Source organism: Hyla sarda, chromosome 4 (assembly GCF_029499605.1).
Source record: "Hyla sarda isolate aHylSar1 chromosome 4, aHylSar1.hap1, whole genome shotgun sequence".
Lineage (NCBI taxonomy): Eukaryota > Metazoa > Chordata > Amphibia > Anura > Hylidae > Hyla > Hyla sarda.
The window spans coordinates 175083058-175101568 of NC_079192.1; the positions used below are offsets into that span (position 1 = coordinate 175083058).

General features: G+C 43.3%; 1 protein-coding gene across 6 annotated transcripts in view; it reads right to left on the bottom strand.

The window, feature by feature from the left end:
* Positions 1–18511, bottom strand: part of VPS13C (vacuolar protein sorting 13 homolog C) — a 773393-nt gene that overhangs the window by 121653 nt on the left and 633229 nt on the right. For all 6 annotated transcript variants that reach the window (XM_056572804.1, XM_056572802.1, XM_056572807.1 and 3 more), the window contains 3 exons: positions 10582–10723; positions 10230–10364; positions 8685–8766 (listed from right to left, as the gene is read on the bottom strand). In XM_056572804.1, coding sequence (XP_056428779.1) covers positions 8685–8766; positions 10230–10364; positions 10582–10723 — 359 coding nt within the window. The remainder of the gene's footprint in view (positions 1–8684; positions 8767–10229; positions 10365–10581; positions 10724–18511) is intronic.

Genomic DNA, 18511 nt, shown 5'->3' on the forward strand with positions numbered 1-18511 from the left:
CCTATAAGCTGAAAATGCTTTAACAAAAACACAAAACCTTCTTAATTTTCTCATTTTTATTTAAACCTATTTTCCCTCACATTAGGTTAAAACTGAACATTAGAGATGAGTGAAGTTACAGTAATTTGATTCGTCAGAGAGTCTCCTAGGACTGTATGCACCTTTTCCAGCCCACCAGAGCACCTGAAAGCTGAACTAATTTATGCAGGCTAAAGTCAGCAAACACCGAGCTGTGAGGTTCGTGACGAATCGAATCACTGTAACTTCGCTCATCTCTACTGAACATTAAATAAGATGCTCTATTCATGTCACTTGTTAATTAATGTATGGGTTACTATGCTTTGTATTTATAGTGTATAATTCTCTGTTCATGGTGTAACAGCACCATCTAGTTGCCGTTTGCATCCACTGCGGCTCTTCACCTTAGACATTTGACCCATTTCAGTTTCCATATCCTATGAACTCTGATGACTGCCTCAGATCAGCCCATAGTAGCCATTTCCTCATTTTACAGCCAGCATTCCAAAGGTAACCACACGGCTCATTAGGATCCTAAGTTAGGGCTGGACGGTATGACCAAATAGGTGTATCACGGTATGTTTTTTTAACTTACAGCGGTTCCACGGTATATAATGGTATTTTCTCACCCCCCCAAATCAATTGACCCGCAAGCGCTGTTCTGTCCCCCAACCACCCCCCCCGCCCCAATCATGTGACCTGCAGGCGGTGTTGGCGACCCCCCCCCCCAAAAAAAAATCATGTGACCCGCCAGCACTGTCCTGCTCCCCCCCAATTAATTATCAGCCCAGCGGGGTACTACTCACATATGTCAAGCACTGCCCTCCTCCTCTTTGTTGGGGGCCGCCGGGGATGGAACTCACTGTACACCAGTGGTCTCCAACCTGCGGACCACTGCTGTACGCTGTATTCCTATGCCCGGGCTGCAAAAGATACAGAAAATAAACTTTTAACTCACCCACCTCGGCCGCACGCAGGGGACTGGAACGTGGATAGCCGTCAGCCTATCATCGGCCGGAGCGATGCCTGCTTCTTACATGACAGTGGGCTCAGCCTATCACTGGCCAGGGCGGGGCATCGCTCCGGCCGGTGATAGGCTGACAGCTGTCCACGTTCCAGTCCCCTGCGTGCGGCCGAGGTGGGTGAGTTAAAAGTTTATTTTCTCTATCTTTTGCAGCCCGGGCATAGCTATACAGCATACAGCAGTGGTCTCAAACCTGCGGACCGTTGGCTGTCCGGGCATGCTGGGAGTTGTAGTTTTGCACCATCTGGAGGTCTGCAGGTTGGAGACCACTGGCGTACATTATAGAATTCCAGCGCCCGGCGTCCCCCAACAAAGAGGAGGAGGGCAGTGCTTGACATATGTGAGTAGTACCCTGCTGGGCTGATCCTTAATTGTGGGGAGCAGAACAGTGCTGGAGGGTAAACATAGGATTAGTTCCCCGATGTGGTGACAGCGCTGCGCTACATTCCCGAGGGGGAGGGGCCCAACCGGTATTGCGGTATGGGGAAAATTCATATCGTGCAGCCCAAAAAATTCGGTATTCGGTATGAACCGGTATACCACCCAGCCCTATCCTAAGTCATCCTCTGCATCCAAGCTTAGCATCGCTGGTATGTTCACACAACTATATAACAATGCTGTATGCATATTGTTATGTTTGCCCGCTCTTTTATAGTTAGCATCTAGAGGCCATGCTTGTCATTTAGATAGTATAGCATGCTCGTGGGTATGTCTGTGTATACTCTTATGGATGCTTATCATTGTCTCATATCTGTGTATACTCTTATAGATGTTTATCAATATCTCATATCATTGTTTTATGTAACTTACATGTCCTGAACATGATTGTATTTGCATTGCCTTGTACAAGAAATGTATTATGTAATGGATGTATATATGTGTGTATATATGTATATATATATATATATATATATATATATATCTATATATATATATATATGTGTGCGTGTGTGTGTGTGTGTGTGTATATGTGTGCAGCATAAAATGGCCATTTCACAAAGCCACACCCATGCTACTCTACTCCTCTTTCACCCCCTCCATCGAGTAAGAGGGATTCCTCATCCTGAACAAAGAAGCCTTGGAGCCTGCTGAGATTTAACAGAGGACCATACCTTTTATACCTTATATGGTATGACAGGGCTAAGAACACCTCCCTAGTGAGGGTGGGAACTTATGTTAATCGCAATGGTGATATAAGCTTGGACGGTTGACAATAAAGGGGCAGAATTTTGAAGTACTTGAAATTGACATGGCTACGTTTGATTTACTTTGGTATACTCTGGTATATACATTCTGACAGTTGTAATGGATCCCTTTAGATTGGTAAAGAACAAAAGAAGATCCACGTGGTATTAATTGAACTTACTTGATGATATTTTATTACTTTCCTTATAAGTTTTGTTTTCACAGTTGCGCAGGATGGATGCCAAAAATGAAATGTATAAGGAAATGCAATTAATTGTCTGATTATATTATAGGAGTAACAAGAGAAGAAGTTCGGCCAAGGAAAATAAAATAAGATATAAAATTAATAAAAAAGTGATCACTATTTAATTGATAAGTATTACCTTAAGTATTTAAATTCAGCTAAAGGTTTATTGGATTATGATCATTGAAGGTGATTTTTCCCAATTTTTGAAAGAGCTCTGTATATTTTTTATTCTTTAACATTTGTGGTGAAAATGTGGGCCCTGTGTGTTGTACCTTGAGTATTTGTACATGTCAGTATGGTTACATGTGTATTGTATGTCTCCTTATAAAAGTGACACAGGAATCCATGCAGATACTAGACATTCAAGGGTTATTGAAAACTGACCAAACCTGAGGGAGAACAAAAAGCCAGACTCAAAGGGGTGATGACCAGTGACGTATAGGAGTGGGAGGAGAAAGGTGGGGCTTATAGGAAGATTGACAGCCTTGGTTTACTGAAACACAGTCACATTATATTTAAAGAAACTACATCTACTGTTTGAACTTGAGTATGTTTATAGTATCTGCATACACAATGTGATATACTTATATATTCTACATTGCATTTATTTGAATAACATCAATTTTGAGTGGATAACTTTATAATGATAATTTACTGTAACACGAAGATGCTGATTGTCTTGAACTTATGAGGTTAAAAATTCAAGAGCCATGATAGGATATAAGAGAATCCATGGTTGATGCTGAGTTGTAAATGTAAGCTTAATCCAAGTAATGCAAAGATGTAATACATAAGGCAGGATATATGGTGACCACATGCAGAATGAAGTTCTACTTCAATAAACCACTTGATCTGAGTTGTTGGTTCAGAAAGTAGAGGTGAAGATATTCACTGAGATGTATAAGATATCTGAAGGTAAGACATAATGAGTACGGGTACACTTTTATTACCACCCACAAATATGGGCCTATTGGAGTAAAGGTTTTCTTGAATCCTTGGGCAAACCAATCAAATGTAGAACCAGTAGTTTGTTATTCAAGTGTTCAATGTCTTAGAGCGGCCAGAGAAGGTGGCCATCATAAAGATCAGACCCACATGAAGGAAACAACCTCAGAAGGCAAGGGGACTGGATGGTGGAGAAGGCTGCAAAGGCTGCAGTGCTCCTGTCCTCCCACAGTTATGGTAAAGAGTGTACAGTTACAGGTGGATGGGGAGTGTGGCTCTGTCTGGTAAGGTCACTTACAGGAACCAGCAATGCATGCTGAGAGAGACCAATGGAAGAAGAAAGAAGTGGTACAGGGCAAAGATGGCATCTGGAGAGTTGGTAACAAATTGTGTGTGCCAACAGTCTTGTACCCCATGGTAACATATATGGCCCCATACACTAAGCAGAAGGGAGCTGTGTGTGTAGTAATGTCTGTACAATGGGTGACCTCAGGATTCAACAATGCAGAAAAAAGGTTTGTACAGACTTCATTATTTAAATCGGTTATGGCCTAAGTAAAACAATAAAGGTACCTGACCAATACACTCCATAATCATCTTACCTGTTTCAGAGACTATGAGTAGACTTAATTTAACTGCCTGGTGGACCAATATCAGTATGTCCTTGTCTGATTGTACTGATTCCCTAACCATAAATACAGTAAAGAATACAACTAAGAACCTTTTGTAGAGTTGTGCCTAGTTCAGATTCTGTAATTGTTACCCAGTTCCTTAAACCTATGAGTGTGTATCAGGAAATAAGTGAGGAAAGAGATGCTTACATATGATGATCCCGTATAGATATATCTAAGATATATCTCTGATAACTGTTAAATCTATGTCTGTACATAACCATGGTTGTTCCAGAGGAAAAGATAATCACAACAGATTGCTAGGATGTGACACTGTATGAAGAGAATTAGTAGGTGAACATGTACAAATAGCAGGATGAAGTAAGCATCTTAGTGGGTGATAATGTTATAAAGGAAAGAAATACTTGGTGTAAAAAAATAGAAAGGATAGGCCTAGCTAGTGGGATGAGTAAATGCTAACTACCGTAAGGTATGGGATACGAAGCTCAGAGCCCAATTAGAAGGGAATTGGACTGGATAATGCACATTAGTCAAGACTCTTCTGCTCAAACACATTTTCACTGCTGAACCTACAAAGGAACCCAAACCACACTCTAGAAGTAAACATGCAGCCCCCGTTGGGATCCTTGACCCCCATGTGTATATTGATGCTATAGGAGTCCCAAAGGGGGTCCCAGATGAGTTTAAAGCTATAGGTCAAGTAAAAGCTAGATTTGATTCTATAATACCCCAGATTTCTATAAACAAGAATGTAGACTGGATTAATTATATCTATTATAATCAGCAGAGATTCATATATTTCTCAGTGGATGCTCTGAAAGGTCATCTAAAGTACAGTGTAGCATTTGAGAAAACACATTGTGGCAGATGAGTTAGGATGATGGAAATAAGGGAAAGGTAAAATGGTCATTTTAAGGGGGGATTGTAATGGATGTATATATGTGTGTGTGTCTATGTATGTATATATGTGTATATATATATATATATATATATATATATATATATATATATATATGTGTATATGTGTGCAGCATAAAATGGCCATTTCACAAAGCCCTACTCATGCTACTCTACTCCTCTTTTACCCGCTACATCGATTAAGAGGGATTCCTCATCCTGAACAAAGAAGCCTTGGAGCCCGCCGAAATTCAAAATAACTTATATGGTATGCCATTGCTTATATGGTATGCCAGGGCTAAGAACACCTCCCTAGTGAGGGTGGGAACTTATGTTAATTGCAATGGTGATATAAGCTTGGATGGCTGACAATAAAGGGGCAGAATTTTGAAGTACTTGAAACGGACATGGCTCTGTTTGATTTAGGGTGCATTCACACCACGTTTTGTACATACGGGTGCCGGATCCGGCGGGGCGAGAGGCAAACCAGGCGCACCGTACCCCAGCCGAATCAGCCTGTGACTCCATTTACTTTAATGAGCCGAGCTCAGTTTTGACCCATATGCAGTTTTGGACCGGACCTAAAACCGTAGTATACTACGGTTTTAGGTCCGGTCACAAAACCGCATACGGGTCAAAACTGAGCAGACCGGAGTCACCGTTTGACTCCGGTCGGCTCATTAAAGTAAATGGAGTCACGGGCTGATTCAGCAGGGGTACGGGAGTGCCCGGTTTGCCCCTCCCCCCGCCGGATCCGGCACCGTATGTACAAAACGTGGTGTGAATGCAGCCTTACTTTGGTATACTCTGGTATATACATTCTGATAATGGTTTGACCGGGAGTACGATAGTTACCTGGTAACTGATAAAATCCTTTTCATGTCAGTGTACATTGGTAAGTGCATTATTTTTCTGTTCCTCAGTTTCACCACATATATCCTTGCAATAAAAGTTGAAGCTGGACATGGCTCCTTTGTCAATGCATTGCCAGGGAAGGTTTAACTGTCTGTCAGGCTATGAACAACTTACTATCCTGTGTCTAACTGTAAGGCCAATTTACAAGTGCAATATTTTTGCGTCTGTACTATGGCCATGGGTCCCAACTCGACCACAGCGCTAACAACCCAAACTGAAAGCATCCTAGCATTAATAATGTTTCAGTTCAAGTCTCTAGACCTGCACATTGGCCAGGACTTGCGGACCTGTTAGGGTACATTCAAACTGCCTAATCTCCGCGAGTGGAGATTCCAGCTGGCGGCTGCCGACGAAAAACCGCACGGCACTGCACCATTGACGGCAATGCAGTGCTTGCGGAATTCCGCACAAAGAATGAACATGTTCATTGTCTGTCGCTGAAAGACCCATTCACACTGATGGTAATGTTCACTGAACAACCTCTCACACTAAAACTGGCCTAATACAACTTGCTGAATCAGGAGCCTCCCTTAACTATTTATGCATTTAAACAAAATGCTAAACTCCATTCTCAATCTGTCACCAGCCACAGATCAGCAGGAGATAAACCCCTGCTTCCTCTGAAGGGAAATTATATTTCTTGTGTCATTTTTTTATTTATTTCTCGTTTTACTTTTCCTTTAAATATGTCTACCATATAAAGTAAAGTAAAACAATTCAGATTGTTAAGTTGTCTTTTGTCTGTATTACATAGCCTGATGCCTGCCTGCCCGATCATACAATCACCGATCTAGGCGAGTCTACTATATGGCTCAGCATTGGGAAAGCAGGGCCACACAAAAGATCACTGGATCATTCATGCGGCCCTCTCCAGCAATCAGCTGTAGGCTGCAAATTCCCATTTTCATAGAAGGGATATGTCAATAGTCAATAATCAATAGGTCAATAATTTCTTGACGGACCAAAACTACCTGATCAGCCATTCTTCAGCTAATTGTTGGCTCTATTATACAGGGAGATTTCAGCTTGTTCAGCCAATAATTATTTACACAATAGGAGCTCTAAGGCTTTGCTCCCATATTCTTTATGACAAAACAATATGCATTGTATTTTTTTTTTAATATTGTCTATATAAATACACCTCAAGACCATTTATGTATCACAATATAAAAAAAAAAAATGGATAGTATAAAAGGTATGGCCCTCTTTTGTACTCCCATTTTAATTTGATTACTGCTGTGTTCCCACACCGCTCCTTATAATGCTTTTTGCTGTGCATCTTTGTTTACAAAGTTAGAACCTAAATAGTCTATGTGGGCATTACACTGTAAATAGCGTTGCCAGGCTAAATCATATTGTTTATGTCAAATCATCATTTGCCAGCTGCTATTCTTAAACCACAATATATAAATGCATAAGATTTTCTACTAGCGTTTCCAATAACCATTGGAAGCATGTACAATTACGTTTGTAGTTAATTAGCCTGCACCTAGACAACAAATTTACTGCAAAACAAAAAAGGTCAATATCATTTATAGTAACAAGGTAATAAGGTGACATATCAAAAGGCTTGGAAGGGAAGTGTAAATTACCTTCAACACTGTGCTCTGTACAAACCTTTTCACAATCTCTACAAAATTCTCTCTCACATTTTAAGTGTGTTCTTGACATCCATCGATAAACACATGCTTTATATTTGTGTTTCTTCATAACTAAACCCCTTAAAGCGTAACTCTGTTGCTAGACACCTTATCCCTATTAAAGTATAGGGGATAAGATGTCTGGTCGTGGGGGTCCGGTTGCTGTGCAAACACCCGGTGTTCTGAACATTATGTTCAGAACGCTGGGTTCAGGAGGCCATGTAGTGACATCACACCATACCCCCTTGTGATGTCACACCATACCCTTTCCATTCATGTACAGTATATGGGAGGGGGCCTGACAGCCCCTTTAAGGACAAAGCCCATTTAGTTAAAAAAATAGAGGACTACTTTGATTTCTATATTGATGGGCCTGGTGGAATCACCTTTATATTTACTGTTAACGTTAGTTTAGGACGAGTGCGGTTTTTAGGTGACCATCTCTTTAAAGTTACGTATAGCAGAAAAATAAACTATAGTTTAAAGGAGTACTCCAGTGCTGGTTTTCTTTATCCTATAGTGCCCGGGCTATCGGTGTTTGGTCCTTCAGTCCAGTCTTCTTCCTGCTTCTGTGTGCATGGATCAGCACACTGCAATCAGCGTATCGCCGGCAGCAGTGTCATGTAAGGAGCCCGGAAAGAAGGGAGAAGGCTGGGCCCTGTTCCTTACATGATGCGGGACATCGCTGTGGTCAGTGTAATGAAGAAAACTGTGGTCCTGTAGCAGGATGTGACCCTCCGCACAGGAACACACTTTTCTGCTTTACAGCCGGCACCCTCTCACTCCCTAACCCTAATCCTAACCCCTAACCTCTAATCCTAACCCTAATACTAACCCCTACTTCTAACCCTTACAACCAACCCTCACCCCTAATCCTAACCCCTACAAGCAATCAGCTCTGAGAAGGATCACAGTTTTTTTCACTTCAATCTGTGAACATGGAAGCAGGAAGAAAACCGGACCGGAGGACCGAAGAATGATAGCGGCGCAACAGGGGAACGGAGGAAGGGGAGTTAAGGTTTTTATTTTTTCGCACCATGGGCATGATAGGATAAAGATAACAAGCGCTGGAGTACTCCTTTAAAAAGTAGGTTTACTGTATTGTGGCATGAGCCAGGCATACTAGTAAAAATATGAACATAACTAAAACACAAGAGGCATCAGAAAATAAAGCTTATTACCTGAGTCTAAAGCAATGGATTTGGGAGGAGCAACAGGATGGAAAACAGCAGGAAACATAGAACCAGGAAGCTGGTTATCCACCTTAAAAGAAAGGCAACACTATTCAGTAAATCTCTGAAGATTTATTAAACATGGCTACAATTAAATGTCATCCATATTACTTTTGAGGTCATTTGATAAAGTCAAGTGACAGCAATATCCATAAACTGAGGTTTGCACAGGTGCAGCACAGACAGAAGTACAAGCAAAAACGTGTTATAGTTATTTCAACCAGATAAGCTTCTCTTGTGATTGTATTTTTTATAAACAGTGTGCAAAATATTTTTAATAAGTGTTTTAGTGAGACTGTCCCATAAAAACAACCTCCTGGGCGTCAGGAAACTAAAAGATGCCACAGTGGGGAAGTTATGCAGTTAGCTTAAAGGGGTACTGTGCCCCTAGACCCCCGCGATCTCTCCTGCTGCACCCCACGTACATCAGCAGCCTGGAGCTATGATTGCTCTGCGGCTGATGACATGGGGGATACAGGGGATGGGGTATCGTGACTTCACGGCCGCCCCATCGTGATGTCACGCCCGTCACGAGGGGGCGGGGCCGTGATGTCACAATACCCTGTCCCCTGTATCGCCTGTCATCAGCCACGGAGCAAACATAGCTCAGGGCTGCTGATGTATAGGGGTGCAGCAGGAGCGATCGCAGGGTTCCCCAGTGGCGGGATCCCCGCGATCAGACATCTTATCCCCTATCCTTTGGATAGGGAATAAGATGTCTAGGGGCGGAGTACCCTTTTAACTCCAACTGAATCAAACCGGAGACGCACAAATGGCATATCCTCTTGAGCTATGTTGTTTACATAACTCCAGGAGTTTCACATATAGTCTAGCTTGCAGGGCTATGCATTGAAATCTATGGAGCATGTCTCCTGCAATCAGTCAGATTGAGTGGTGAGACAGAAAGAGAGGGTTATATCGAGTGGTTGTAGATTATCTCAGCAATGAGACCCTGACCGATCGAAACTTTTGAGATGTCTGTGCGACATGTCGAAAGTTTATTTAAATGAAAGCAACACTTGAATAGTAAGGTGATTCTCTTAAACATGATTTTTATTATTAATGTGGTTCAAAGGCGATTTTACAGGATAGATCAAGAGCATGATTGGAAGGGGAGTTAAACCCTCTATTGTGTTTGTTAAAGGACTGAAAATTTACCTAATGGAGTACTGGATTTCAAAGACATGTATGATCATACTGGAATCAGTGGCAACTTATTCCATATAATGATGGTTTAAGGCAAATCTGACTTGTTGGCTTAAAAGGGTGGTAAATAAAATTTCAGAGGGTATTTTGTTCTCAAGGGAGATAAAAACTGTCTGGCAGTGGCTTACCCCTTCCCTATTCAGAACACATGCATGCTCGGCCAAGCACATATTTGGAGGGATGGAGGGTTGGGAGAGACAGCTGCAGCTGAACAAGCATTGACCGACAGCTATGTTAAGCCAAAATGGAATACAGAATTTACAGTACATTCTTTTTATCTAACTTCACCTGTAACCAGTATAATTGAGCCCGTAAACTTCTTTGGTGTGGAGACTCTTTCAGTTCTACATGGATGCCAGAGAGGAAGCTTCTTCTGATTTTGCACTTAGTTGGCAAGCGCATTTCCATGGAACTGAAGCTGACCTACATGTGATTAAGATACCGGTTAACAGACACTGAATTCAGACAACACAAGTAAGACTCTGTTCACACACAGAATTTTGATCAATTCAAAATCAGGATTGGAACCATCACAAAAAATAATGGAAAGATAAAAAATAATACACCCTTTTTTATAGACCTATTCCTGGTTTTGGCTAAAAATATTGACCATAATACTGTGTACGAAATATATACACACCTCAAAGTTGACATCTAGTTTTGTCCATCTGCACTGCTCTCCAGTGAGATATTTCTCATAGGCTTGCTCTAGCTGAAGAATTTGTTTCTGGTTAAAGGGTTTCCACTTCCGTTTTGGCATTAACTCCCAGATAATACCTGAGCTGTAAGGAAAAAAATAAATATATAAATAAAAACCAGTCTAATGTTTCTTTGGGGAAATATATTAGTTGATTGAGATTTTTTTTGAGGGGAAAAATTACCACTTAGGCTCTGTTCACACAGCGGAATTTCCGAGCCCCATTAATTTCAATAAGATTTTGCTACACTGAGCACGCGGTGGAATTTCCACAGCAATTGTTTCTGCAGTGGAAATCCAGATTCTGGTGTCCACAGAAAGAATAGACTTGTGTATTCTTTCTGTGGAGTCTGTTCAGAAGTGCATTGGCGTCTATGATACAGCACATTTCTGAGTAGACCTAGCGCCCTAAAACATTCAAATGTGTGGAATGTTCACCTGTGTTTTTCCAGGCAGACATTCCGCACATTTTCAGCTATGTTTACGTGGCCTAAAAAGGAATCTGTCATCAGTGTCAACCGCACTACCAGCTTGTACCAAGAACTGGTTATTGCGGGTGACACTGATGACAGATTCCTTTTTAGGCCATGATAATGATATCTAACCTATCCCTGATCCTTTGCCTGTTATCCTCGTTATCCATGTGGCAAGCTTGGTGCACAGACGGAGCTCCAGGAGCATGCCATCTCATACAACTACATATATATATATTTTTTTTTATATACACACACACACACACACACATATAACAATGCATTGAAACCAAAAAGGTATCAAGACCAATCCATGCATTGTTCGAGTTTTGATAAATCTGGTGAATATTTAGCTCTCCTTACACCAGGAATTCAAGTCTATGCTTATTATGATAGCAACCACGTTGCCCCTCCTTTAAACCCGGTCCACTTTTTAGTGATACAGCGAATAAAGGTGAAAAAAGTAGCAAATTATTGCATAAATATTTTACCATGACCATACTGGGGCACAACATTTAAATAATTTCCTCCTTAAGTGCACAGTGCACAAGATTAAAAAGCACTATAATAAATGGTTTTGATTGTTGAAGTGCTGAGTATCCTTCTATTGTGGAATTATAGATATAACAAATTTGCAAAAAAAATGTTTCTTAAAGGGAAACTCACAGACAGATCAACCCCGCCATCCTGAATATAAAAGGTGGTTAGTGTTGGTAATTCTAAATAAAATCATCCTTACCTCAATCCGTTCATCTGTTCCTAAGATATGGCACAATGTTGCAAAATGCAAATTAACTCTTAACTACACTGCAGACGGGTGGGTACTGTCATAAAATTTTTTTTTGCTATTGCAATCCTTATGGTATATAAAAAATATTTCCAATGCACTTTGTTTAAAAAAAAAAAAAATGAAGTTTTCTATGTTTTATTTGTGTTTAACCCCTTAACGACGCAGGACAAACGTACATTTACGTCCTGTACATGACAGAGAGCATCGGACCGATGTTCAGGTCATGCTCGGCAGGTCCTGGCTGCTATCAGAAGCCAGGGACTTGCCGGTAACGGTGCACATCAGCGATCTCGGCCTGTAGTGTGCCATCAACCCCTCACATGCCGTGATCAATACAGATCACAGCATCTGCGGCAATGCGGTAACTAAAATGGATGATTGGATCGCCCGCAGCCCTGCCACGGGGATCTGACCATCCATAATGGGGGACGGAGGTCCCCTCACCTACCTCCGTCCGTCTCCCTGAGTCTTCTGCTCTGGTCTGAAATCGAGCAGACCAGAGCAGAAGATCATCGACAACAATGATCAGTGCTATGCCCTATGCATAGCACTGAACAGTATTAGCAATAAAGTTATTGCCATAAATAGTCCCCTATGGGGACTAATAAAGTGTCAAAATAAAAGTAAAAAAAGTATAATAAAAAAAAAATAGAAGTAAAAAAGATTTTAAGAATCCCCTCCCCCAATAAAAATGTAAATTGAAAACGAAATCTCCAAAAATTAGCAAAATTGCAGTTTTCTTTTTTATTTCTACACACAAATAGTATTTTTTTGGTTGCACCATACATTTTATGGTAAAATGAATGATGTCATTACAAAGGACAACTGATCATGCAAAAAACAAGCCCTCATACTAGTCTGTCCTCATACTAGTATTATTATTTTAGAAGGCGAGCAGGAAAAAACTAAAATGTAAAAATTCAATTTGCTAAATCCTTAACGACGCAGGACGTATATTTACGTCCTGTGCCGGATCCCGCAAAGTGATGCGGGGTCACTTGGTGACCCCGCGTCATATCAGGTCGTCCCGGCGGCCATCAACGGCCGGGACCCGCGGCTAGTACCGGACATCACCGATCGCGGTGATTAGAGATGAGCGAACTTACAGTAAATTCGATTTGTCACGAACTTCTCAGCTCGGCAGTTGATGTTTTTTCCTGCGTAAATTAGTTCAGCCTTCAGGTGCTCCGGTGGGCTGGAAAAAGTGGATACATTCCTAGGAAAGAGTCTCCTAGGACTGTATCCACCTTTTCCAGCCCACCGGAAAGCTGAACTAATTTATGCAGGAAAAGTCATCAACTGCCGAGCCGAGAAGTTTGTGACGAATCAAATTTACTGTAAGTTCGCTCATCTCTAGCGGTGATGCCCGGTGTTAACCCTTCAGACGCGGCGATCAAAGTTGACTGCCACGTCTGAAGTGAAACCGAAAGCATCCCGGCAGCTCAGTCAGGCTGTTCGGGACCACCACGGTGAAATCATGGCATCCCGAACAGCTTGCAGGACACCAGGAGGGTCCCTACCTGCCTCCTGCGTGCCCGATCGCCGAATGACTGCTCCGTGCCTGAGATCCGGGCAGGAGCAGTGGAGCGGCGATAACACTGATCAATGCCATGTTAATGCATGGCAGTGATCAGTGTAGGAAATCAGTGTGTGCAATGTTAGCTGTAACATTGCAAAAAATAAAATACAAAAAAAGGGTTAATAAATGTAATTTAACCCCTTCCCTAATAATAGTCAGAATCACCCACCTTTTCATATAAAAAAAACTATGTAAATAAAAATAAATATAAACATACGTGGTATCGCCGCATGCGTAAATGTCCTACCTATAAAAATATATAGTTAATTAAACCGCACAGTCAATGGCGTACATGTTAAAAAAAAATCCAAAGTGCAAAAAATTTATTTTTGGTAATTTTTCATACTATCAAAAGTCCAATCAAAACCAACATGGTACGGGGGGCGTGGTCTGGCCGCTGAACGGAATGGCCGCGTAGAGGAAGAGCTCCTGCTAAGCACCTCTAAACTCACAGCTTTTACTGCCGCTAGCGACTAACCAGCCCTACGGGGACCTAGCTGATGACAATGGCTACCTTTGGCAGAAAACGCAACTCCAAAACGGGGCACTACAAACCGATGCAGCAGTTTTTCCAGGTCGGCTCCAAGAAGATGTCCGAGACCAAAGATGGCGCCGAGGAGCGCACAGTGCGGGAGCCTCACACGCGCGAAACCTCCAAAAGAACCAACTCGCAGAGAGGCGGCGCTGCATGGAACCCTTCCCGAAATGGCTCTAATGGAGAGGGACAACCTCGCAGACTACACTATGACCTACCGACTCATGGAGGGGACCTGGGGATGTCTTCCCGGCGCCGATATGGTGAGTCCACTCCTAACGACTCCCGAAGCTCGGCCCCGAGAGAGCCCGCGGCCCCCGCCGGAGCCCTGCCAGGCCCGGTGGATATAGATATACCCTCTGTGTCCCCCCAAATCAGCCCGCTCAAGCAACGCCCCAGGCTTCAAGCCCCGGAGGGCCTGTTAGTCCCCTCTAACCCAGATGACACCCTTCCACTACCGGAACCGGACTTATTTAACACTTACCCCACCTCAGACTCAGTGGTCTCGGACACTACCCTGAAGGATATGCTGCTGGCATTCCGCAGCACCCTGCACAAAGACTTTAGCCAACTGCTTAGACCTGTCCAGGCATCTATCCACCAGCTGGACTGCAAAATGGCTCACACTGAAACTAGCCTGACTAACTTTGCGGAAGCACATAATGAGTTGGCTGATTCCCATGATGACTTGAAAGACAAAGTGGCAGCCTTACAATCAAAACTAGTGGATGCCGAAGACAGAAATAGGCGCAATAATGTGAAATTTAGGGGCATCCCAGAGGATATAGCGCCTTCTCAGCTCATGCCTTATATTCAAGAGCTAGCCCATACCCTACTGCCTAATATGGAAGCCTACTTCTACAGCATTGACAGAGCTCACAGGGTGCAGAAACCTCGCTCACTACCGGAGGAGGTCCCCAGAGACGTTCTGGCACGTTTTACATTCTTCCAGACCAAAGATAAACTGCTCCAATTTTCTAGAAAGCATTCCAAGCTCCCAGCCCCGTATGATGGACTTAAAATGTATGCGGACTTGTCGGCCGCCACTTTACAGGCCAGAAGAGATTTTAGTCAGCTGACTGGACTTCTCCGTGACCTTGATATGCCATACAGGTGGGGATACCCGACTAAACTACTACTACAACGTCAAGGCCGGACCTTTGTCTTCTCCTCAGTGGATGAGGGAATGGACGCTCTTCATGCCTGGGGCCTCCTCGCGGATGACGATCCACGTGAGTGTTCCACGCCTTCCGATGACCCGCCAGCTAGAGACTCTGACCTGCCCAGACCAATTGATGCTACTAGCCCTGGTTAACTGAAGGTGCAAGGCAGACCTTTATATGTGATTATTGAATTTCTCCACGCTTCCCCTAGCGCTGGTATTACTGAATGTAACATACCGCCTGGTTCAAGCTTATTGCATGTTTTCTCTTTCTCTCCCTCTCACCTCCCTAGTTCCTCACCTGTTGTGGTTTTTGTTTATAATTTCTACTTAGACGGTCTCTGTCGCAGTGTGACATCCCTGTCTAGGTGTCAGAAGACACCAGTCAGGTTTTTAACTAAAACTACAGTAACCCTTACTACCACATCTTACCTAACCCATTGGTGTACCCTGTTTTAAGCAGACTTTAGATACTTGGTAGAACTGTGTGTACCGTACCTCCTGGTGCGAACTGTATTACGCCTTTCCCTACTTCTCTCCCTTTCCTTTCTAGCTTTCCATTTATTATAGTGACTATTCGGCTGTATATCCAGACAGTATCTGTTGCAGTGTGACATCCCTGTCTAGGTGTCATAGACGCCAGTCAGGTTTTTAAACTCTCCTCCAGCGATCCTTCTTAGCGTAATATATTTAGCTCATAGATACGCCCTACTTTGAGCAAAATTTATATATCCTGTTTAACCACTAAAGTGTTGTGTGACATCCCTGTCTCGGTGTCAGGAGACACCAGTCAGGTTTTTAATCCCCCTCATACTCCGCAACTCCTCGTCAGGAGTGGTGTGTGTGAAGTGGCATAGTACTTAGCACAGTTTCTTATCCTCATCCCACTGTATTCTGGTGTGGAGTGACACCCTCGCACGGGTACTGGGTGCTCCCGGCCGGAGTACTACAGCACTCTGAGCATACCTTGCCGCAACCCTCTCTGACCCCTCCACAGCCCGGTGCTCCAATATGGGCATCAACATTATTTCGCTCAATGTCAATGGCCTGAATAGTCCAGTTAAAAGGCAACTCCTATGGAGGGAACTAGAACGCAGACATGCGACGGTGGCCTGTATACAGGAGACCCACCTCTCAGCTACTAACACCCCATCCATTCGCCATAGATGTTTCCCCCATGTACTCTACTCCACATATCGGTCCAAAAAGAGGGGCGTCCTGATTGCAGTAAGAGACAATGTAGATTTCCACATCACAAAACAGATTGTTGACCCCAATAGTAGGTACCTAATATTACTCTGCTCCATTGATGGGACTGCTTATACGATTGTTAACCTATATGCTCCTAACTCCCACCAGCTTAGATTTTTTGGGAAAGTATGGAAAGTAATCAACAAACACAAACAGGGGAACTTACTGATATGTGGCGATTTTAACACAGTCTCCGACCACAACCTCGACACCTCTCATCCCACAATCAGACGAAGGCCCTCACTGACGGACACTCTGAGAGACCTTGATCTCTTCGACATGTGGAGACTGCACCACGCGTCGGAACGCGACTACTCCTACTTTTCCCCCAGATACCACACATATTCCAGAATCGACATGATACTCACCAGCAGATCGCTTATAGATAGAATTGAATCCACAGCTATTGGGGAAATCACTTGGAGCGACCACGCTCCTGTCCTCATGACTATCTCAGACAAACTGCCGACTCATAGCGATTTTGTGTGGCGAGCAAACACACACATTATTGCCCACTCTGACCACTCGCAAATCATCGCCAACGCTCTATCTGACTACTTCCAACAAAATTGCACACCAGAAGTGACCGCCCCCATAATTTGGCTCGCCCACAAAGCAGTCATAAGAGGTAAATTCATACAATTAGGGGCGTATCTTAAAAAACAGCGTACTCTGCACACTGATGAAGCACTAGCACGAAACGCCACGTTGGAAGCCATCCAAAAATGTAAACCCTCACCGGAGACGGCCTCAGAACTGATGAGAGAAAGGGTACAACTGCGCAGGCTGCTGCTTTATCAGTGTGAGAAGAGCTTTAAAAAAACTAGATTAAAATATTACTCTCAAGACAACAAAACTAGCGCCTTACTGGCGAAAAAATTGAAACCGGCCTACATTAAACAAAAGATCCCACATCTGGTCCACCCGTTTACTGGTAAAACGGAATTGGCACCTAGAGCTATTGCAAATGCCTTTCGGGACTATTATGATGCCCTGTACAACCTCAATAGAGACCCCGCGGTTCCCCAACCAATGGCTCCTCAAATCTCTACTTTCCTTGCCTCTTTAAACCTACCAAAACTCTCAGACACAGCCCTAGACTCCTTGAACCGACCGATCACATCTCAGGAGATCCTAGATGCGATTTCTTCGCTCCCGAACAACAAAGCGCCAGGCCCAGATGGTCTGCCTAATGAATACTACTCCAAATTTAGCACTATTTTAGTGCCTCACTTACTGAGGGTGTTCGGGGGGGCCATGGAGTCAGGTAGCTTCCCACAAGAAATGTTATCGGCATTGATCACTACTATTCCCAAACCTGGGAAATCGACTAACAATACGGCCCACTTTCGCCCCATATCATTACTAAATAGTGACGTTAAAATATATGCCAAAATACTCTCTACTCGTCTAGGCCCTTTTATGCCCCAATTACTTCATAAAGATCAGGTGGGGTTTACCTACGGAAGACAGGCCCCTGACAATACCAGGAAGGTAATCTCCTTGCTGCAACACTCGGAACACCTTAAAATCCCCACAGCATTCCTTACCTTAGACGCAGAAAAAGCCTTTGACAGGGTGAACTGGCAGTACGCATTCTCAGCCCTTGAGGCATTTGGCTTCTCTGGACCTATTATTGGGGCGATCAGGGCTCTTTATTCCAACCCTGCTGCTCGTGTCTTCACCAATGGTGTATTATCTGACCAGTTCACCCTGTCGAACGGTACAAGACAGGGCTGCCCTTTCTCCCCCCTTCTTTTTAATCTCTCCATCGAACCCTTAGCTCAAGCTATCCGAATGCACCCAGGCATCAAAGGCATCCAAGTGGGCTCCCACGAACACAAATTAGCGTTATTTGCTGACGATGTCCTGCTGTCCCTGACTGACGTAGAAACGTCCCTACCCAACCTGTTTGATGTGATAGCCAAATTCAGTTCTATCTCCTACTATAAATTGAATACCTCTAAATCCCAACTCCTCCCCTTCCACCTACCTAACAATGTGCTCCTTTCCCTCCAATCCAAATTCCCTTTAGACTGGCAGGATCACGATATCTCCTATCTAGGTATACAACTTACCAACC